Source organism: Cladophialophora yegresii, assembly GCF_000585515.1.
Source record: "Cladophialophora yegresii CBS 114405 chromosome Unknown aczIN-supercont1.2, whole genome shotgun sequence".
Taxonomy (NCBI): Eukaryota; Fungi; Ascomycota; class Eurotiomycetes; order Chaetothyriales; family Herpotrichiellaceae; genus Cladophialophora; species Cladophialophora yegresii.
Genome location: NW_006913046.1, coordinates 1,588,835 through 1,609,217, shown reverse-complemented (window position 1 = coordinate 1,609,217; position 20,383 = coordinate 1,588,835). Strand labels below are relative to the sequence as shown.

General features: G+C 54.7%; 9 protein-coding genes across 9 annotated transcripts; 5 read left to right on the top strand and 4 right to left on the bottom strand.

Annotated features, from left to right (window-relative positions):
* Positions 1 to 22: 22 nt before the first annotated feature.
* On the top strand, positions 23 to 1,526 carry A1O7_02508 (uncharacterized protein; the record flags this gene model as incomplete). The annotated part of the gene is made up of 3 exons (XM_007756539.1): positions 23 to 192; positions 319 to 703; positions 819 to 1,526. The coding sequence occupies 3 exons, from the start codon at positions 23 to 25 to the stop codon at positions 1,524 to 1,526; spliced, it is 1,263 nt and encodes a 420-aa protein (XP_007754729.1).
* A 1,064-nt stretch (positions 1,527 to 2,590) lies between these two features.
* A1O7_02507 (uncharacterized protein) lies at positions 2,591 to 3,812 on the top strand (the record flags this gene model as incomplete). Its single annotated transcript, XM_007756538.1, has 4 exons — positions 2,591 to 3,175; positions 3,231 to 3,321; positions 3,378 to 3,462; positions 3,551 to 3,812. 4 exons carry the CDS (start codon positions 2,591 to 2,593, stop codon positions 3,810 to 3,812), a joined length of 1,023 nt encoding a protein of 340 aa, XP_007754728.1.
* A 180-nt stretch (positions 3,813 to 3,992) lies between these two features.
* A1O7_02506 (uncharacterized protein) lies at positions 3,993 to 5,002 on the bottom strand (the record flags this gene model as incomplete). The annotated part of the gene is made up of 3 exons (XM_007756537.1): positions 3,993 to 4,297; positions 4,367 to 4,584; positions 4,782 to 5,002. The coding sequence occupies 3 exons, from the start codon at positions 5,000 to 5,002 to the stop codon at positions 3,993 to 3,995; spliced, it is 744 nt and encodes a 247-aa protein (XP_007754727.1).
* Positions 5,003 to 6,250: 1,248 nt separating this feature from the next.
* Positions 6,251 to 8,035, top strand: A1O7_02505 (uncharacterized protein; the record flags this gene model as incomplete). Its single annotated transcript, XM_007756536.1, has 1 exon — positions 6,251 to 8,035. One exon carries the CDS (start codon positions 6,251 to 6,253, stop codon positions 8,033 to 8,035), a length of 1,785 nt encoding a protein of 594 aa, XP_007754726.1.
* Positions 8,036 to 10,051: 2,016 nt separating this feature from the next.
* Positions 10,052 to 10,906, bottom strand: A1O7_02504 (uncharacterized protein; the record flags this gene model as incomplete). Its single annotated transcript, XM_007756535.1, has 1 exon — positions 10,052 to 10,906. The coding sequence occupies one exon, from the start codon at positions 10,904 to 10,906 to the stop codon at positions 10,052 to 10,054; it is 855 nt and encodes a 284-aa protein (XP_007754725.1).
* Positions 10,907 to 11,639: 733 nt separating this feature from the next.
* Positions 11,640 to 12,844, bottom strand: A1O7_02503 (uncharacterized protein; the record flags this gene model as incomplete). The annotated part of the gene is made up of 2 exons (XM_007756534.1): positions 11,640 to 11,951; positions 12,005 to 12,844. 2 exons carry the CDS (start codon positions 12,842 to 12,844, stop codon positions 11,640 to 11,642), a joined length of 1,152 nt encoding a protein of 383 aa, XP_007754724.1.
* Positions 12,845 to 15,162: 2,318 nt separating this feature from the next.
* A1O7_02502 (uncharacterized protein) lies at positions 15,163 to 15,864 on the top strand (the record flags this gene model as incomplete). The annotated part of the gene is made up of 1 exon (XM_007756533.1): positions 15,163 to 15,864. The coding sequence occupies one exon, from the start codon at positions 15,163 to 15,165 to the stop codon at positions 15,862 to 15,864; it is 702 nt and encodes a 233-aa protein (XP_007754723.1).
* Positions 15,865 to 16,158: 294 nt separating this feature from the next.
* A1O7_02501 (DNA-directed RNA polymerase I, II, and III subunit RPABC5) lies at positions 16,159 to 16,502 on the bottom strand (the record flags this gene model as incomplete). Its single annotated transcript, XM_007756532.1, has 3 exons — positions 16,159 to 16,285; positions 16,338 to 16,396; positions 16,467 to 16,502. 3 exons carry the CDS (start codon positions 16,500 to 16,502, stop codon positions 16,159 to 16,161), a joined length of 222 nt encoding a protein of 73 aa, XP_007754722.1.
* A 261-nt stretch (positions 16,503 to 16,763) lies between these two features.
* Positions 16,764 to 20,087, top strand: A1O7_02500 (uncharacterized protein; the record flags this gene model as incomplete). Its single annotated transcript, XM_007756531.1, has 1 exon — positions 16,764 to 20,087. The coding sequence occupies one exon, from the start codon at positions 16,764 to 16,766 to the stop codon at positions 20,085 to 20,087; it is 3,324 nt and encodes a 1,107-aa protein (XP_007754721.1).
* Between the last annotated feature and the right edge of the window lie 296 nt (positions 20,088 to 20,383).

Below are 20,383 nucleotides of genomic sequence, written 5' to 3'. Positions count from 1 at the left end.
CACGACCTTGCCCCACACGGCCATGCCTAGATTCACGCCTCTACGAGTCCTCCTTCTCATACCGGTCTTCTACGCCCTTCTCGTCCTGTTATGGGCTGCTCTGCCCTCGCCCGAAGTGCCCTGGGGAACAGACATCGTAGGCAAGGCCGCGGAGCATCTATGGCGCGGCGGCACCATCACCAGGGTATATGAGTATGTGTTTTCCTCCTCCTGTTCTTGCGAGAGGCAGCCACGATGAAAAGGCTTGCCTGCCTCGATATCCTCCAATGCAACAAGCCAAGCGCAATCACAGCTGACGCACGCACGCGCGCAACCCAGTGTCGACGACTTCTTCCCCTATGCCGACTCGTCGCCCTACGTACATAAGGCGCGGCGCTCTCAGCGCATGTCCTTCGCCTTGGATTTCGCGTACAATGCCAGCTCGCGCGGGTTGACGATCGGCGGGCCTCGCGATGCGCAGGTGTGGAACGTCAGCATGTTGGTAGAAGTCGCTTCGTACGAGGACGACAACGTATATCTGACGGAGAGTTTCGGTGTGGATGTCAAGACGGGGGACCGCGATGGGGTCAACTTGCCGTGGTTCACGCCTGCGGACGCCACGCTGCTGTTCTGGGACATTCACGAAGAGGTGGTTGATGTGCCGTTGCGGTTGCGGGCCCACGGGGACAGAAATATCCAAGTCCTGCCTGATAGTGAAGTCTGGGTGAGTATGCTTACTTGTGCGTGTACTTGTAGTTGTACTGCTACTGGTGCTGGCGCTGGTGCTCTACTTTACATGTGTGCCCCGAGCAGGGATTCCGAGCTGACAATTCGTACAGGAACACGAGGAATACGCATCGCGGCAGCAAAGTATCGTCCCACTACTGACTCTGGTGCTTGACCCGACAGACACAGAGCGCGAGCTACGGCACGCAATCTGGCCGTCCGGGGATGTCGCGCCGAATTCGTCCCCCACAAGCACATTCAAGGCCAGACGCGCGGTCCTCCGCATTCTGCTCCCGTCGTGGTTTCTAGTCGCTGATGTACTGTTGCCGCGTGTTGGGAGGCTGATTCTCGTGTTGGCCACGACGGTATCTTTCGCCTTCTGGATGTCTCTCGCGTATGCGGCGGTTGTATTGGCGTGCTGGAAGGCCAGCGGCATGGCCGATTTCTGGCCTTGGGCGCGCACATTCTGGATGACCAGGTGCGTGGTCGGCTATCTTGGTGCCAAAATCTCGCCGCCCAAAGATCCTGCCGAGGGGAAGCTGGCGGTGGATAAAGGCGAGGGGGGCGAGGTGGCTACGACGGGTCCAACGCCGCTGACGAGTCCGTGGGCGTTCTTCACCAGCTCGTCGCCGCTCGACGATCTCTTTGTCACTTTCGAAGCGACCAAGCCGTTGGTGCGGCCAATCGGTCGGAGTGGACTGCGGCGGCGACGGACCGGCGATCTTGAGGGACAGGTCGAGTCTGCGGCGTCCTCTTCAGCGGCGAGCAAAGAGGTGGATGGCGAAAACGTGACGGGCGAGAGTAGTGCTGCTCCAGAATGAGGAATGAAATATTACCTGTTATGATCTGGGCCTATGTCGGAACAAAAGAACCGTGTACTTTGCATGCCCATTGCTCGCAAAGTGGTAGAATGTACGCTAATCTCGCCCCTGCCGCTCACGCTCAAACTCAGACATTCGGACTCGATTGCTCACGAAACAAACGGCAGCATGATGTAAGACAGTACCCCGCACCCCCATCAAGTACCCGTACGGGCACAAAATCTGACGAGGCTGGCTGCCCATGACAAGGATGCCAATCCCGACCAATGATTGGGATAAGAGTCTTCGAGATTCCGAGGTACTGTACTCCATCCGGTGTGCACAGTGTTGTGCTGTTTACGGAGGCCTCCGTAAGAGCTACTGTACGTCCTGGAATACTCCTCCGGAGGCCTGCACAGTCTTTCCCCGCAAGCGCGGATTTCCCCAGTGGCGCATGGACCGATTCTGCCACCAGGTTGGTTGCAAGCGTTGTTTGTCAGGCTAATGCAAGGTACAGTACCGTACCACAGAGCGAGCACCGTGCATGATGGGTAACAGGGAGGGAGGTTCCGAAGTCAGACAACGAATGGATCGGACTTCATCGGATCTTCTGTCGTGACTCTTCCTTCTCCCTGCCTGTGCGTCAGTTAGGCTGGAGATGTCTCGTTTTCTTGCAAAGTTCGTGATGTAAGTGTAAGCCGCTTTTTACATTTTGTCTCACCGTCACCGAACCTGGAAAACAGCGACCGAAAGAACGGGACGTATGTCATGATGTATCCAGCCGCCTGCCACCTTGCTGCGGCACAAAGTCCCGTCCTGGCGGTCTGTCACTTTGCTGTGTCCTTCACTTGCTCGGTCGATGACGCCGCAACAAACATGCTTCGACTCTTAAAAGCCAGGCGGAGGCGGAGAGAGAAAGGGTGCGGTTATAGAAATTGGTTGCATCCTTCTTTTGCCGTACTACTCTACACTTCACACTGTACATTACACACCACGAGTATTTCCCCAACCTGATCTCGCTGTCCTTTGTTCTTCATCACACTTCCTACTTGCTTGCTCCCAATCCACCTCCCCCAACGCCCGGTATGTCTCACCGCAACATCTGCATTACCGCCATCGACGGCAACACCGGCTCCAGCATCGCCAAATATATCCTCGAGCACGAGAACTTCAAGAAGAAAGTCGGCACGATCACGGGCCTGGCCCTCAACCAGAACGCACCCCTCGCCAAGGAGGTCCAAAAGCTAGGCGTCAAGATCGTGCAGCACAAGCCCGGCCGCGTCAAGCAGATGGTCGAGCAGTTGAAGTCGACGGGCGCGGACACGATCTGTCTGATCCCCCCTGCTTCGGAGAAGAAGATGGATATCACGCGCGAACTGGTCGACGCGACGAAGAAGGCCGGGATCCCGAACGTCTGTTTCATCAGCTCCGCGGGCTGTGACTTGGCAGACCCCCAGAAGCAGCCCCGGCTGAGAGAGTTCATTGAGCTGGAGACAATGGTGCTTGCTGCGAAGGGCGATCCCGATACCCAGACGGGTCATTCGCCCGTAGTGATTCGGCCGGGCTTCTACGCCGAGAATCTCCTCCTGTATGCGCCCCAGATGCAGCAGGAGCAGAGCATTCCGCTGCCGATCGGGGACAAGCATAAATTCGCGCCGATGGGTATCACGGTAAGTCATCAGCTCGTACAAGTACCTGGCGCAGTAAACTGATGGATTGTCGCAGGACCTCGCGCATGTTGCGGCTCATGTCTTGACCGGCAAAGGGAAGCATGGATTCAGTGACAAGCATCGAGGCCAGTTGATGGTGCTTACTGGTAAGATCCTAGCATATCTAAGTCTTGGCTGGGCAGGACTGACAGTCGTCGCACAGGACCTCTGCTTTGTGCGGGAGAGGAGCTCGCGACAGCAGCGTCACAGGCACTGGGCACGGAGCTCGAGTTCGAGGACATTTCCGAGTACGTCTTCACATGATTCACGGCCTCCCTCCGTTGCCCCGTGCTTGTTTCTCACTTCGACTGCGGGTACGTATTGACATCTTTATAGGAACGAAGCTCGCTCCATTCTCGAAGAACAATCGTCCCTTGACCCCTCTGAAATCCAATACTTGCTCGAGTACTACTCCCTAGTCCGCGATGGCAAGACTAACTACATCTCCACGACGGCGTATCATGACGTGACAGGTCAGCATCCACTGGAGCCGCCGGAGTTCTTCAATGAGATGAAGAAGGTGTTCGAGAACGGGGGCGAAAATGGGAATCATGAAGACGGACCGCCTGGCAAGAAGAGGAAGGTAGCGTCGAAGTAAGAGCGACGTGGACACATGAAGAGCTCCTTGTCTACGATATTTTCGAGTACGGATCGATGGGAAACCGGCGGAGGGCGGTCTTATGGTACCCACAACATGCCTTGCGCGCATTCCGGTGTCTCTCGTGTTAGGAAAAGCTCGGATAACACTCTGAGAAGAACACTCTAAGTCTTTCCAACGTCAGTGCAAATACTCTCTGAACCAACTCACCGCCGCATTCTTCGCTCGTTCAAGACCATGTTTCTGCTTCGGATCGTTCACATCGCCCCTTGTGCAGAACCCGTGTTTCAAGCCCGTGAAGTACTGATAATCAAAATCAATGCCCAGCGTCGGCAGTGTCTTCAAGGTGTATTCCTTCATCTCGGGAGTAAACGTGTTGTCTTCTTCCGGCGCAAGGAACTGGACCGGGCAGCCAATGTTGTCTATGTCGGCATTCTCCATAAGCGCCGGGTGGCCGGTCGACACGCAGTCTACCAAGCCGTTTTCTAGGATGCCTGATCAGCGAAAGTTGGAGCAAGAGGACATTGGGAGAATGAGCGGTCGTCATGAAATACCTTTGGCACCCAGTTTCATTACTGCCCAGCCGCCATAACAGAATCCAATTGCGCCGACCTTCTTGAACCCATGTTCAGTCTTTAGTGCTTTGGCGCAGCCCGAGATCTCGGGCCATCTGGTATCTTTGTTGTTTCGGATTATAAAGGCGTTGATATCGAACGGCTCGCCTGCATACGCAGGGTCGAGACGATCTGGAGCGACGATTTCGCCGGCGAAGCTGCCAGGCAAGGAGAGGTCAGTATGTGCATACAGCGACCGGAGGGCGTGGTCGACCAAGACACCGGAGATTTCCTCGGGTGCCTACGAGTTACAACCCACGCCCAGCTACAGTACCCCGCCATCACATACACCACATATCGGATCGGATCGAAACGCCAAATGACAATAACAGCCAAAGGTGCGTAGTAGACTCACAAATCCGGCAGGTACACGGTGACATCGGCCTCCTCAGCATAGTGATCCGCCAACATCCTCGCATTCGTCAGAGTCCAGCCGAAGATATCGTGCACGATGAGCACCGCGGCGTCCTTGTTCGTGCCCGTCACGTAGGCTTTGTTGCTGGACAGCGTGGTCTCCTTGCCCTTGGGGGTGCCTTCCCAGCGGAAGCCGGTAGCGCAGCATTGAGAGAGGGACATTCTGAAAGTGCAAAACTGTGATTTCTGGAATTCTAGAGCTTCAGAGGGGAAATCACTGTGTATTGGCAATGGGAATGCCAGAAGGACAAAAGATGAAAAGTGGCGAATGGTTGAAGATACGTTGTTGAGATTCAGGCCGGCAGATGGTGTCGCGGGGTCTTGTCTCGCCAGACACAATCGCAGATTGTGGCCACTTACAATTGGCTGAAGATACTTGACTCTGTTCTCATCAGCACCTATGGAGGGACGAGTAAATGGCCCGAAGACAGACTACCAGTAAAGAGGAAAGAGCAACGAAATAAGGCAGTTCTTGCGAACACGCTCATTGTTCTTGCTACCTAATCCAGTACGAGGGACTCATTTTGATATCTCACTCCAGACCAATAGCGGCATCGATCACGACGGATGTGCAAGGAGTGAAGGGCCACAATGACCAAGGGCGACCCAGGCGAAGACTGCGAAGATGTGACTTGTCACCTACTTGGCAGTACGTATCATGTACAGCAGGTCTGGTGGGCGAGCTTTTATGGCCCTGGAAGGAGCTCTCTTTGGCGCGCCACGGCACAGACCGGCAAAGTGTCAGACGCAAGCCTGACAGCGTGCACTCCGTAGACACAGGTACTGGGTACAGTACATGATATCCAGTGACCTTCACCCCTCGGCTCATAGGAGGCATCTGGTGGCATCGTCGACAATCCCACCACATCGGGGATGTCGCAGCCGCGGAAACCGACCGCCAATAGAAAGGAGCAATTTGTCCTGCCCCGGAGCAAGGTCGGGTGCGGTGGAGAGGAAACATACGAGCAACGTTCGTATTATTGAGTCCAACTGTGGATGCAACCTTGGGGGTCTGGGGTATGGGAGCCGGACGCCACGCAATGCAACAAATGCCTAGCGGCTTTAACTGAACTCGGACAGGGCTCCGCCTAAAACTTGGAACACACCTGGGTCGGGGCCCTTAGAGGCATGTGTCAGTGCCTAGGCGAGCAACCGATTTGAAATGATTGAGGCAGAATATACCCCGCAGGTCTGAAGCTTGTCTACAACCAAGTGACAGTGGCGCTGGCGACTATTTGCTACCTGTCCCTCAGTCCAGCGGTCATGTCCTTGGCTCAAGGTGGCTGACACTGAGTAAAGCACACCAAACACGGCCATGAGACTCTCGTTCTCATCTACTCTCCTCTAACCTCAACGACCTCATCGTCCTTTCACCCGTCAGCATTGGTTGCAGCGGCAATAGTGTCCAACATGGCCATGCGCACTCCCGCTGTCGGCCAGCACAATGATCCGAGTACTCTTCAGTCAATCGAACCCAACGAAGGCGTTTCCTCCCGCCGGCTGAAGAAACGGGAAATCGACCGACGATGTCAACGCCAAGCTCGTGAGCGGACGAAGACTCGCATTGCCTACCTCGAAGGGCTGGTGGAGGATTTTCGACGCCAGGACTCCAGTGGCCAGCTCGCGACGTTGCTGAAGCAGTTAAAAGAGATGGAGTCTGAGAGAGACATGATGGCAAAGACACTCAAGGATATACAAAAGGCTATGGATACACACAAGCCCTTCAATCCGACGACCGAGGATGAGATGGAGGGCAAGACGGGTCTGGTCCGTGAAGGCACACAACGTGAGCGGAATTCTAGCAGCACCTCTCCACTCGCGGACGATCTGCCGATAAACCTGCCACAGGAGCGTGCAGAGTTACCCAAGAGAACGAGCCCTTCACGGAATTTTGATCTGGCTGTTTTCTCACCTGCTCCAAGCCTGCCTCTGCGGTCACAAGATCAACTTTTCGCGCCAGAAGTTGTCCCGCTACCTGGTGACGGGCAGTCTCCGTCCCAGGTCCTAGTTCAGGCCAAGTGCTCCAAGGAGCCGAATCCTATGCCTTGCAATTATGCGGAAAATTGGACAGCTCCTCTCAGCTCATGCTCATGCATCAGCTGCCACAAACATCAACCCGGACGCCGCTCCGCCTGGCGAGGGAACTATTGGCGATACGCCAACGAAGTCCTAACCGAACGCTTTGACTGGGGAGAGGATGTGGCCCCAGAGTCGGATGTCATGTGCGACGACGTGCCCATTCGTGTTTTGCTCGAAGGGTGGGACGCCGTGGCAAGTCGGGGGCCCCTACACCCATCATGGCAGATCTTGCGTCGGATCGACGAAACGTTGTTCGCCATGTGCCCCAATGTCGAGCGCCTCGCCATCCTACGGGCCATGCACACTTTACTACAGTTCCACACTGAATCCACCTCGGAACGTTACGTGCGGCTTCCCCCTTGGTACATGCGCCGTCCGTCACAGAAGATTGCTCATTCTTATGCAATTGATTACTTCGCCTGGCCTGGTGTTCGAGAACGATTCATCTTCAACGAGCATGACTATTGTGGCAATGAATTCTGGACGCTGTTCACCACGTCCTTTAAGCTTCTGTGGCCGTATGAGTTCCGCGACTGCTATACTCGAGAGATTGAGACGGGCCTGTACAAGGTCTCACCGATGTTTGATCAGCGATTGTCGGATATCAGGTGCTGGACGATGGGCCCGGATATCTTCAGAAGGTTTCCCGAGCTGTACAGTGACATGCCCAGCTGGAACCATATTCCGCAGACGCCTTCGTCCGCTGAGGCGACTATGCTCACTCAGATTCAGCAGAAAAAGTTGCTATCGCCAGCTCCGTCGCCTCAGACGATGCAGACCGGACGCATCGTTCAGGTGGGGGAAGAAGAGGAGGCCAAGCCACCGTCCGCAGGAGATCATTATGTTCCGGTCGAGACGCTCCATACTCATGTCGTCCAAACACTCAAACCACAGCGCCCGCGGCATCGCCACCAGCAACACTACCGCGGACAGTTGCAGCCACTGAATCAGCCGCACCTACATCAAGCGGTGTCTGATCCTCAAATGTACGGCGTGGCGGATTTCAATACAGTCACGGCACTCGATGCGTTTACCTATGGTACCACCACTGAAGCGGATTTCGCAGCTATGTACCATGCTGAAAACCTCGAAGGATTCCCGAATATGATATTCTGAAAGCGCCATCGGCCGAAGCCACTGACAACTAAAGATGAGACCAGGGTCCAAGCAGAGGAGCCAGCCATGTTACGTCGAGAGAGGAAGAGCGGGACTGAACCTAAGGAGGAAAGTGGATGATCGGGAAGACAACCCTCGCAAGAACAAGAAATCTCAGATTTCGGCCCCGTATGAGGGTGCAGACTGCGTGCGACCCTTCCGACATACGCGTCTCTACGAGACAAGGCATATTCTGTCGAGGATGCATTGCTGCAATGCTGTAAGGCTATTGTCGCTAAAGTCGGGGCCAATCAAACTCCAGGTTTGCAACAAGTTAAGATGATCATGCGACAGGATGTGGCATCAGCACAGCAGTACTCTCCGGATACCCTGCGGCCGACACTATTAAATTCTCACCCGGCTCATTGTCCGCCGTCGGACATTTGACGGATCTCTATCCGCTGAGAGTCAGGCAGATACAGCTGCAGGAGCGACGCGGCTCGACATGCTCGCCCTCAACGACCTCGGGAATCAGTTCATCCGCAGTGCTGAGTCCAGAGTATTTGCTCTTAACGTATCAAGTTACATTCTGGAACTACCTCGGGTGGACCAAGACGTTCAGTCTGCCAGGGAACGGAATTCGGCAAAGGGAATATGCAGGCGCATGGAACTCAGGGCGGCGTATACGCCATGATCGTGGTCAAATGGCTGGGGAATCGGCGTCAGCAACACGAAGAACGACCTGGAGAACATCCTCTGCGATGGACAGAGGATCCAATCCCGCGTGCGGATCGACAAAGTTCTCGCTAAAAGTGAATCCGGCCAAGGCCATGTTCAGATTGAGATTGATGCGATGAACCTACTGTTCCCGCCCTCGGGAAGGTACCAGCAACGAACGTCGAATTCGCAGCTCGAGATCTGGGAGGTTACATACACGTCTATCGGGCACAGGATGTGCATATATAGCGCGGAGAAAACTCAGCAAGGACGTCATCCCATCTCAATGTAGTGAAGACTGTCAAGAGGATAGGGTATCTCGAAGGAGAGGTGCAGGGCCGGTTCAGAGTGGAAGGACATGTCGATGGCGTGGGAGGGTCAGCCACATAGGTGGGAGGGGTGTAATTGTGCAGGATGACAAAGGGGAGGGGCGCTGGTTGGGTGTTCTGAAGGTGTAAGGGTCGAAAGTGGAGCATGCACACATTTAGTCCGTCCTCTGCTTGGCCTGGACTGCACGAGTTCGAGGTCGTGGTCGGAGTGGTACGTAGGGTATTTCATACCTAGGTAGTGAAAAGTATTCCTGTTCGGATATATAATCGTGACAGTACTCCGTACACAGGACTTCAAAACGCGGGCAAAGTTGTTAATCCAGCTATATGATACGGAGTACTTACTGAGAACCACGTGTGTATATATATAATTATAGGATGCTTGGTCTCGCAGCCTGGATGGAGCCTATATAGTATTCTTTGGTCTCGCAGCCTGCAGCCTATATACTATCCTTGGCTCTCGCGGCCTGGAGTGCATATACGATCTTTTGATCTCAAGGCCTATACATGGTCTTTGACCCCTGCAGCCTAGAGCCTATCGTGACAGACAGGCGTACAGACGAAGTCGGGCTAGACCGAATGGGAGAGGAGGTCCATTCGCAGACATTGCTGTTATCAGGCTCAGACGATACATGGCCGTCAGATGGCTCGCGAGGATCCAGGCGGCGCTGCGTGCGTCTTGGGTGGATATGTTGTGCTCGTGCGTCTTCATTTAAGCTGGTGCGTCTTCATTCAAGGTCGAGGCGCTGATTGGTGTCACAAAACTCTCCTCGTTCATTGCTTGGTGAGGCTTTGGTTGTTGATGCGGAGAGGAGAAAGATGCTCGCTCGGTGCTGGGTGCTGAGCGCTGGTTGTCGCATGAGACGGCGAAGATAGACGAGTCGGATGTATATTTGAGGAGTTGGGAAGATGATGCCCACGCCGTCTTATCCCTGCTCCTCATATGTGCTGATCTCGCAGGGTGTCCAGGCCCCACCTCTCCAGCCGCATCCTACTTCCAGCAAATCAGTTCCCCTTGCAAGGCAGCATACCAGGCTTCCTCATTGTCACCCCAGGCCTTGAGACCCGCTACCATCTCGTCAATCTCATTCTGATCGCGCACGAGCTTGAGATCCTCCACCCACTTCTTCCCGACATCCCCACGCAGCCTTTGGACGTGAACATCCGCCCACCACCTCGACAAGTCCGGCGCGGCATAACACATTCCCCCAGTGCCAACTTGCATCTTCGCCGCGGAGAAGCCGGCCTCTTTCGCCCAAACATGGAGTCGTCGCCCCGTGCCCATCCCCTGGGCGCCAGGCGGGACCGCCTTGCCCAGAGCCGCCCAGTACGCGTCCATGCCGCTGTTGGTGGGATGCCAGACCATAGAATCGGTCTCACGCATGGCCAGCATGCCGCCTGGCTTCAAGACACGGTGGGCTTCCTTCATGACGGCGACGGGTGCCGGGATGTGCAGGATCGTTTGGCTCGTGTAGACGACGTCAATGGATCCATCTGCGAACGGTAATGCGGCGGTGATATCTCCTACTTGGAACGAGAGGTTTGGATACTCTGTCTTGGTGGACGCGGAGGAAAATGCTTGTGCTTGCTCAATGACCGACTCGGCCGCATCAATCCCGATGACCCTGCCTCTGGGGATGTAGGAGCAGAAGCCGCGTGTGATTGTGCCGGGGCCGCAGCCGAGATCTAACAATGTGAAATCGGGTTTGAGATGGGGGAGGAGGAACGCAGCAGAGTTGTTAACTGTGCGGGATGCGTGTGAGGCGACGACTGCGGCGCTGTGTCCCTGGGTGTAGCCGGATGTGGCTGAGGTGTTTGAACCGGGTTCTGATGGTTCTGAGCTCATTGATAGGAACTGACGTTTACTGTATTAGTTTGGTGGAGACAATGCTTGCGCCTAGCTTGGCGTGAGTCGTAGGATGAGTCGAACTGATGTGATAGTGAAGGTGAGACGAGGGCACAATCAGTGACGCAAGAGTAGTTAGCAAGTACTCCGTACACTTTGAAACAAACAACTCTTCTAGATACAAGTAGCTGATAGTGTCTAGCAAGGAAGAAGAAGAGAAAAGTTGACAGGGCATTGCGAGGACAGCGGCAAAGAAATAAGATATCCCTCCATCTATTCATGAGCTGAATCCTGAAGCATTTCTCGATATGGAAGTCCGAGATCTGTCGGAAATCCGAGATTCACGTGACGTCATATGACGAGGTGCAAACACAGCAACACGATACCAGGCCAAGCGCGCCGACACGAAACTCAAACAACGACTGCACAGTAAACTCATGTATTCAATTCGGATGTCTTCAGGACGGATTGATGAACAGTGGTGTGTACAGTTGTGCGAAAACTTTGTCAGATAAATCACGCGTGTACACCAAACTATGCTCTGGCCAGGGTCATGCAATGCAATTCATAATCCGTATGCTGGAAGGCGATGCTGTTCATCGATCACGTTGTCAAAATCGCCCTGAAGATGCAATAACATTTCATACATGAAGAGAAATATCCTCCCGGCGTCGTGTGTGCCTGTGTGACGCCGAGTCCCAGCTGACATTACACCTGCCTCCCAATTCGCTACTTAGATCTTCAACGCGACAGAGGGAGCGACCGTAACAGGCGGGTTAGCCTTGTTGGTCGTGCAGTTCTGGCCGAAGGACTGGAGCCAAGCACCGTTGTCGAACTCGGCGTAGTTCTTCTGGATCTTGCCGTCATCGTTGATCTCCATGTGGTTGATACCGTTGACGGGGAAGGGCAGAGACACGATTCTCCATCTGAAGGTGACCGTCTTGCAGTCGTGCCAGATGTTAAGAACCTTGACAGTGACCTCGGGCTGGAGAACACCCTGGCCATAGTCGAAGGCGGCCTTGCTGTTGAAGGTGACAGAGCCAAGCTAGATAGACGGTTAGAAGCACGCCAGACAGAACGAATTCCAAAAGAACTCACAGGGAAACCAGCCATGAAGTTGATCGAGTCAGAGATATCGACGAAGTCGGTGGCCAGGGTGGCATCTGAAACAGCCTGGTGGTAGCCTCGGCCGGGAGCACCACGATCGCCGGCGTAGGAAGTGAATTGAAGCAAGTCAACGAAGTTGTTGACCAGGGTGGTGGCCAGAGCATCATCGACCTTGCAAGCCGAGGCTGGCTTAGATGAGGTAGCGCTGCAGGTTGGGACGGTCTTGGTCTCGGTCTTGGTCTCGGTCTTGGTTTCGGTCTTGGTCTCGGTGACAGTGCTGGCACCTGCAGTCTTGGTGACGGTCGTTCCAGTCACAATCACCTTGGTAGAGGTGCTAGGGGCGGCGCAGGTTGAGCCAGACACAACGACCGAGGTGGCTGTCACGGAGACGGTAGAGGCGGAGCAGGAACCAGCACCACCAGTAGGCTTCACCCAGACGGTCTTGGTGGTGGTGGTGGGTGCAACGGTGGTCGTCTTGATCTCAGTGTAGCCGAAGCACGAGCATGCGCTAGTATACGCAGCATCATCGCAGGCACTGGCGTAGTTGGGCACCTCGTTGGGGCAGAGAGCGACGGTGGAGCGCTTCCAGTTGTCATTGCCCTTTCCGGTGATGGTCACGGTCTCTGTGACGATAGGTGTAACCGTCGTGGCGAGGTAGCTAGCGCAGTGGGAGGCTCGAATGCTGCCATCACCCAGCGCAGCCTTGCCAGTGACAGCGGCCAGACAGGCGTTGTTCTGGCAGGCACCGGCCTTGTCACCACCCCAGGTAGGGTTGGCGAGGGCGCCGCTGACCATGGCGGCCAGCGGCAGGACGACGGACATGTATTGCATGTTGAAGGATTAGAACGAGTGTAAGCGTTTAGAACGAGTGGAACAGGTCAAACGACCTTGGAATACGACGAGCTCTGAAAAGAGTGGACGATTGAAATCTCAATCGAAGTTAGAAGGTGGTGTAGCGAGCTTGAGAGGAATGGTCGCCGGATGGAGGAAGCAGAAGATACTTATGCCAGCCCTGCTATCGCGACTCGCGCCTTGGTGGATCGTGGGCAGTGCCCTTTTTGGGTGCTCCATCAACCCCAGCTAGCCACGAGGGCGGCCTGAGACCGTGGCCCTAGAGTGGAAACAGTAAGCTAATTTCGCAAGCGACACTCTAGATCGGTGAGGCCTGGAAAAGGAGCTACCGTACGGAGTACTCCTCCTCCCAGTCGGGTCCTGGGGGACGATGGGTCGTGACCGCATGGGTAGCGCTGAACTTTGGAGTTCGTGGAGAGGCGCCCAATGGCAGCTTCCAGAGGCAAATTGCTGTCGTCGTTGGATGCTAAAGCGGTGCACATATCCGGAATGCACGACGACATGTCAGCAGTAAAAACGGGAGGATCTGTGCCTCCTGATTGTACCTGCATAGGCGGAGCACAACCGCCCGGGAGGTGCATGTCTCAACCTCGAGGTTCCGGCGCGCCAGTCAGCGAAAGATCCTTTCGAGAAATTATTTCTGCCGTTCCGAATCATCCTTCCTACGTCGCTGACATCTCGAAGCGGGAATTTGTGCTGCCAGGGGTAAACAGGCGTGCTAGAGTGGAGCACATCTCAGGAGAGGCTAAAGCGAGGCGCACCTGGCCATGGGTTCGGGTCTCGGATGGCTCCAAGCAGGATGCCCACGACGCCGAAACAGGAAACTTCGAGGCCAATCAACGGTCATTCTGCGGGGATGGCGGCTCAAGCCCTGCAAGCCTCTGCTGCTGTAGCCCCGTGGCTTCAATCTCATCTCGCCGAAGATGCCAGCGCCTCAAGGCTTCGGCGTGCCCTTCTGCGCCTGTCTGTCGCGGTTGTGGCATGAATGAAGACTTTTATACGAGGGTGGCACTCGCGTGGGCATTGGGGCATCAACATGTCAAACGTCGCCTGCCGCGCCTCAACGATAAAAATTGTGTGACACAACTCGAAGCTATGCGGCAAGTCCTCTGCCTCTAACGGTCAGTCTCTGGGGAGGGGCATGGTGTTACCCGACTCAGCATCCCCGGGTTGGAGCACCATCTAGCATCCATGATTTCAATGTGTCATCCTCCTCTTCTTTGTGCTGATCAAGAATGTTCGATTTTGCGGGCAAGCGAACAGGCGTCCTTGGTACCGTTGCACAGCCAGGGGTGGGGAAATTGCATCTTGGAGTGAGCGTAGCGCCAAGCAGGGGAAGGCACGGTGTTTGGTGTGGTATCCGGAGGCGAAGAAACGGGTTTCGTCACTTCAGAGTCTCGCGCCTAGACTCCACACGCTGCTTGTCAGAGCAGAGGCTGCAGTGCAGATTTCCACCCCTTTCTGCCACGCTCTTGTGAGTTTCCAAGGATCTGGGCGTTGCCCCGCCGTCAGCTTCGACACCAAGTAAATTGAGGACAGCTGTGTCTCGATCGTGGGTTGAAGACGATTATTGATTTTGGGTTCACCATCACCACCATTACGGGGTACCATCACGACGTTCAGCATCAAGCAGCGGCTAGTGGAAAGCCAAGATTTTTCAACACCGAATCACGATTCGCATTCTGGATCTGCGGCCGCACTTCGCTCTGTTCGCAATCTCCGACACTTGGAAGTGTGGAAGTCTGCACCTGACACGCCAATTTTCCCTCTTATGCGCCTGAGGCCATGAGGCGTGCTGCCTAGAACAGCTTGCATTCAAAATTACCACTTGATCCTTCTCAGCAGAGACATTACTCTTGAGCTAATACGTCACTTCAACCGTCGTGCCGGCTCCCTCGACGAGATCAGATGAACGTCCCGGCTAGAAGTGAGACACCTGATCAGGACTCAGATGCGGTGGATTCGGTGGTCCATGGTAGGTCCGACGGAAGGATTCTTGCGTTTTTATTTCTCAGTTCCAACTCGAATATGCAGTGCATGATTTACCCCAGCTCTACCAGAGACCCTCAGCCCCAGCTCTCCTAGCTGCGTTAGAATTATTCTCGTCGAGGCAGAGCGGCTTTGCAGGCACGGGAACAGGACGCTCTGGCTGTCCTAGGATCGCAGGGCAAGGTGCACCGGGCTACCTCACCTCCATTGTCTCCTCCAGTCTGCACTGGATTGAAGATGAAGATGCGAAAGAGTCGATATGGATGACCGCAAGTGCGCGGCTGAGTGAGCGGTCGGGGAGGAATGCCATGCCCGCTATGAGTCGGTCATTCGTCATCAGCCAAGGCCAAGATTGCGACGATGTCGTGATACAATTACACGAGCCTACACTGACTGAAGATAATCTCGGACTCAAAACATGGACGTCGTCGCTTCTGCTCTCACGGCGGCTTCACGAGATGCGCAGGCTGATCCCTGGCACTGTCGACCGGGTCTTGGAGCTAGGTGCTGGCACCGGTCTAGTGGGCATATCAGCCGCTTGTCTCTGGAAGACACACGTACTGTTGACTGACCTGCCAGAAATCGTTCCCAACCTCCAGCAGAATCTCGAGCACAATAAAGATGACATTCAAGAACATCAAGGAAGTGTCGAGTCGCGAGCACTAGACTGGGCAGATGAGACACACACTCCGGTGTGGGAGCAGGACAGGTTCAAAGTTATTCTTGCAGCGGATCCTATCTACTCCGCTGACCACCCGAAAATGCTCATCAGCACCGTCCGTCGCTGGATCCGCTGGGAGACCGACGCGAGGTTCATCGTCGAACTCCCCCTCAGAGATAGGTACGACGAAGAGAGGCGCGCCTTAAGGAGTATCCTAGAAGAGCTGGACTTCAGCTTGGTCGCTGAAGGGACAGACGTAGGATATGATGACTGGCGTGGCCCAGACGGCAGTCTGGCAGAGGTGACTTGCTGGTGGAGCATGTGGAAGCCGAACGTTCCACAGCCGTAAAGCTTGTGGTGCTTTTGTTCCTGTAGCGGACTTCGGGTCAAATTCACCTTTTAAGGCCCATGATAGCCACTTATGCCCACGGCGACCTCAGCGCCAGAGCGCGAAGTGCATGCCAATCCGAGATTTTGTTCCCTACAGTCTTTGTTCCCGCCGACTTGTTCATCTGGTCCGACGCAAGCAGGGTCTGACACGGTAGTCCCAATGCCTAGCGTACTGTATTGCCCGAAGAGGAACTGACCAACGCCACGCCGAGTCACAATAGTAATTTTGCAGCAATCTTCCAAACAATTCTAATCACTGGACTCTGTTCTGCCGTCGCTCGGCAGGGTCGTATTGTAGCAGCTTCTCAATCAAATCGACGTGGGTCATCAGCATGCGGCGACAGCAATATCGCTTGGCTCCAACTTGGTCCATTGCTTCACTGTGCTATTTGTCAGACTCTTCCAGGCGTTGAGGAGCGAGGCTGGCCCTACCCGTCAGAGACTCCATCCTGGAGCAGCTTGGTATACTTCTCCCAGAGATCGGCAATGACCTGATGGACATCTCACGTTAACGAACGCCTTTGGGCAAGTCGCGCTAGGCGCTGGCTGATTAGCACATACCTTGCCGCACGAGAAACACCGGATGGGAATAATCATCTTGAGTCGGAGGACGATGGACCAAGGCAATGCAAGGTCAATAACGCTGGTAGATAGGCGGGCGATCCTGCTGTTGCTCGAGAAGGAGGCGATCGCAATACAAAATAAATTCTTCTCCGCAGTTCACGCTAACACGTGATGTCAGTCGGCAGACTTGCCTTCCCAGGTGCGGAGAAAAAGTTTCTGAAAATATTGGGTGCATGTATTTCGAGGAACAGCCAGCCCTACCGCGACGACCTTGGGAAGCCCTATCACGGGAAGATGTCACCCTCCGGAAAGCGTGACGCGGTCACTGCTTTCAACGGTACGACCGATGGTACTAGTCGTCCGAGGAAGAGGCAGAGAAGCCGCAGGAGCCTGAAAAACCAGGAAAAGATCCCCCTAACGCCTGTCCAAGATGAAAAACCCAAGGACCCATCTCCTGCTTTCGAAAAGACGGAGGCGCTAGAGCAGCTGGAAATTACACCACAGGAGACCGTGAATGGCTTGAGCCGAAAGGAGAACGAGAAGGCGCTGCCGCAGGAACACAAGCAAAAACGTGCTGCAAAGCAACAAGCCAGACAAGAGCGACGGAAGAAAATCAAAGCCGCTCCGAACGAGGTGACAGAGCAGCCCCCATCTCTCGAACTTCAGGAGATACGCTCACCAGATACCGCAATTGAGAATGGCACGCAGAAAAACTCGGATATGGCGCTCCAAGCAGCTAGACAAACACCTTCGACGTCATCGACTTCGCAGGAACGGGCATTAGAATTGTCCAAGAGGCTGAAGGAACGCGACGAGTTGCTCAAGCAGAAACGGAGCGACGCTGCCTCCAAAAAATTGGCAGAATTACCCAGGCAAGTCCTTGGGAAACATGTGGTAGAGACAAAGCAACCATCTCCCAAACGAGTCAGAGACACAAGGAAGAAGCTCAAGCCAGTGGTGAAGCCACGACGGGAGAGGCCACAAAAGGCGAAGGTCAACAAAGACGAATGGTCGGTTGCCACTACCAGAGGCGGCATATTCATCGACCAAGATCCTCTTCTGACGGATGACGACCAGCACCTGATCCTCCCAACACATTCGGAGATTCAAGTCTATTCTACCAAGACGTCCCTTCGCGTCCGCAGTCTTCGACTTGACTCGAAGTCGAATATCACTTCTTGCTCTCTTTCGACATGCGACCGGAACAAATTGTACGTCTCCTGTTCGAACGGACTGATCTCTCTTTGGGATTGGACTAGTGGCACAAGATTAGCGGAGTTCAACAGCGGCAAGTGTGCGCGCCAAATTCTTCCTTTGCAGTCTCAGGAAGCAGATGAAGCAGTCCTACTCCTCCAAGACGATGGCCCAGGGACTAAAAACCTCGTCGTCTATCTCGTCAATACATCAAGGGGCACATTTTCCGAAAAGCAGACGGTGCTCCGAGGATCAGCCTTCTCACCTTGTGTAAGATCCTATGGTCACGGACGTGTCCTTGTCGCATGTGTCGCCGACAGACTCCTAGTTGGCCAGTCACAACATACGGAGGACCAATACTTGGAGTTCTCTTACACATGGAGAGAACTCACCACGCCGGGACCCGTCACTAGTTTCGACGCGCAGCTCAAATCGGGCAAGTCCAAGACGTCGCGAAAAGTGCCCTACCTTGATGTGGCTGTTGGTCTCAACGATGGGGTCATCATGCACTACGAAGACATCCTCTTCAAGCTCATCGGGATGGAGAAGAAGAACAAGACCAGTGCCGGAGACATCACTGCGCGCAGGCTTCACTGGCACAGGACGGCCGTTAACACTGTGAAATGGTCACGAGACGGGAATTACATCATCTCTGGGGGCAATGAGACCGTCCTCGTCATCTGGCAGTTAGATTCGAACCGGAGACAGTACCTACCGCATCTGTCCACGCCGATTCTGAACCTCACCGTCTCTGCCGTTGGTTCGGCTTACGGTCTTCGCCTGGCCGACAACTCGGTGATGATCCTCTCAACAGCGGATCTGCTACCGTCTACGAACGTCACTGGCCTCGCACTGGGCCAGCCTTCTCAGACTTCCTCCACACTCCTCCTCCATCCCCGTACGCCTAATCGTCTCCTCGCGGCCATCTCGTGTGATTCCTTCCACAGCAAGCTTCCTACATTTCTGCAAGTCTACGACCTCGATTCGTCTCTGCAGCTGACCCGCCAAGCCCTGACACGAAACATGGTCACAGCCTCGAATGTGGCGCCATCTGGTCTACCCGTAAGGGAGCCCAGCGTTACGTGTATGGATCTCAGCCATGATGGGAAATGGCTCGCCACGATTGACCAGTGGACGCCTCATGAACAAGATCTTGAGACCATGTATGTCAACTCTGACGACAAGGCCCTCCGTGGTAGAGCGATTGAGACGAATCTGCGCATCTGGCTATGGAACGAGTCCTCCGACAATTTCGAACAAGTTACTCGAATCGACGAGCCTCATAAAGCGGGACCAAATTCCGTGCTCGGTTTGCACTTTAACCCTGCGAGGCTCGAACTCGCGACAATAGGAGCAGATGGGAACGTCCGTATCTGGACAGCGAAAGCACGTCATAGAAACGGCATCGCCGTGCGCAATAACGCGAACGACCAGCTATACACGTGGACAAGTTCTCGAGCCGTCCATTGCAATGACAACGCCTTATCCGAGGCTGAGCCCGCAACGTCCGCAGCACTCGCTTACGGCGAAGACGGCTCTGTCATAGCTGCTTCCTGGTCGTTTCCTATACCCGCCGCACACTCCGCTATAAAATCCACGACGCATACACGCTTCGTCCACCTGATTGATCCCTCTTCCGGGAGCATCGCATTTTCTGCTCCGTCCCTCCTGTCGGCTGGGTATGCGAAACTCCTCTTCAATGGTCGCTATCTCCTCGCTTTGTCGTCAAAGCTTGGGATCTTCGACACCATACTGTGTGAGGAAGTACCATCCTCACTCGAGCTTGGAGAGGCGTACACTCCGCCAAAGAGCAACGCGCCGATATTTCTGGCCCGAAACAAATATGATGGAACTGTTGCAGTTGGGGTAGGGAAGAGTGAGAGGCCTCGAGGATATAAAGTCTCGGTCTTGGAGTTCAACGACATCACTGCCGGAGGAATGCCTGCGGATGCAGGGGCAGGAGTAGGAGTGAGCGTGAAAGTCGTGTATCAAGGGCAATTCACCGGGGTGTTGAAAGGTTTACTCGCCCTGACCAGCGGAGCAGGGTTCTTGATGATTGATGAACGTAATCAGACAAGGGTATTAAGACAGACTGGCTCCGCGAAGGAGGCATTGACGGTCACACGAAGTGTCGGCGGAAGAAGGGGAGCCGAGACCGAGGAGGTAACAAGGAGCTTGGACTCGATCTTTGGTCGCCGACCTGTTCCCGCAGTTGCAATTGACGGAGCAGATCCTGCGAGAGGCCTCTTGGCGGCGCCGGAAGAGACGACGGCGAAGCAGATGCAGAAGCAGATGCAAGTGCAGCCACAGACTGAGATGGTGGAAGGAGGATTGGATGCCGTCCTGCGCTTCCCTTCGTCAGCCATGGCGCCCAGTCCGGCAGAGCTGTTCCAGCGTGTCGTCAGTGTCATGGCACGTGGTTGAATAGGGTGGGCGTCGGCAGGATCTTTTGCGCGCCTTCCTTGTGAATAGATTAAATCAAGATATGCGCAATTCTGAGCGATAGTGAACTGGGTGAGGCTTCATGGCCAAACGGGTATGCCTCTCGTGCGGCGGCTGGCAGGGCCGCTCAAACCAAACCACACGCTACATCTTGAAGGAACGGCGCAAAGGTCTGTAGTTGGTTGTCTGTATTGCATACGTTGCTTGTCAAGTTGTCTGTCTATGTGCTATCCGTAAAGTAAACAAGGACAAAAGGAGAAGAAGCGCAGCCTTGCGCT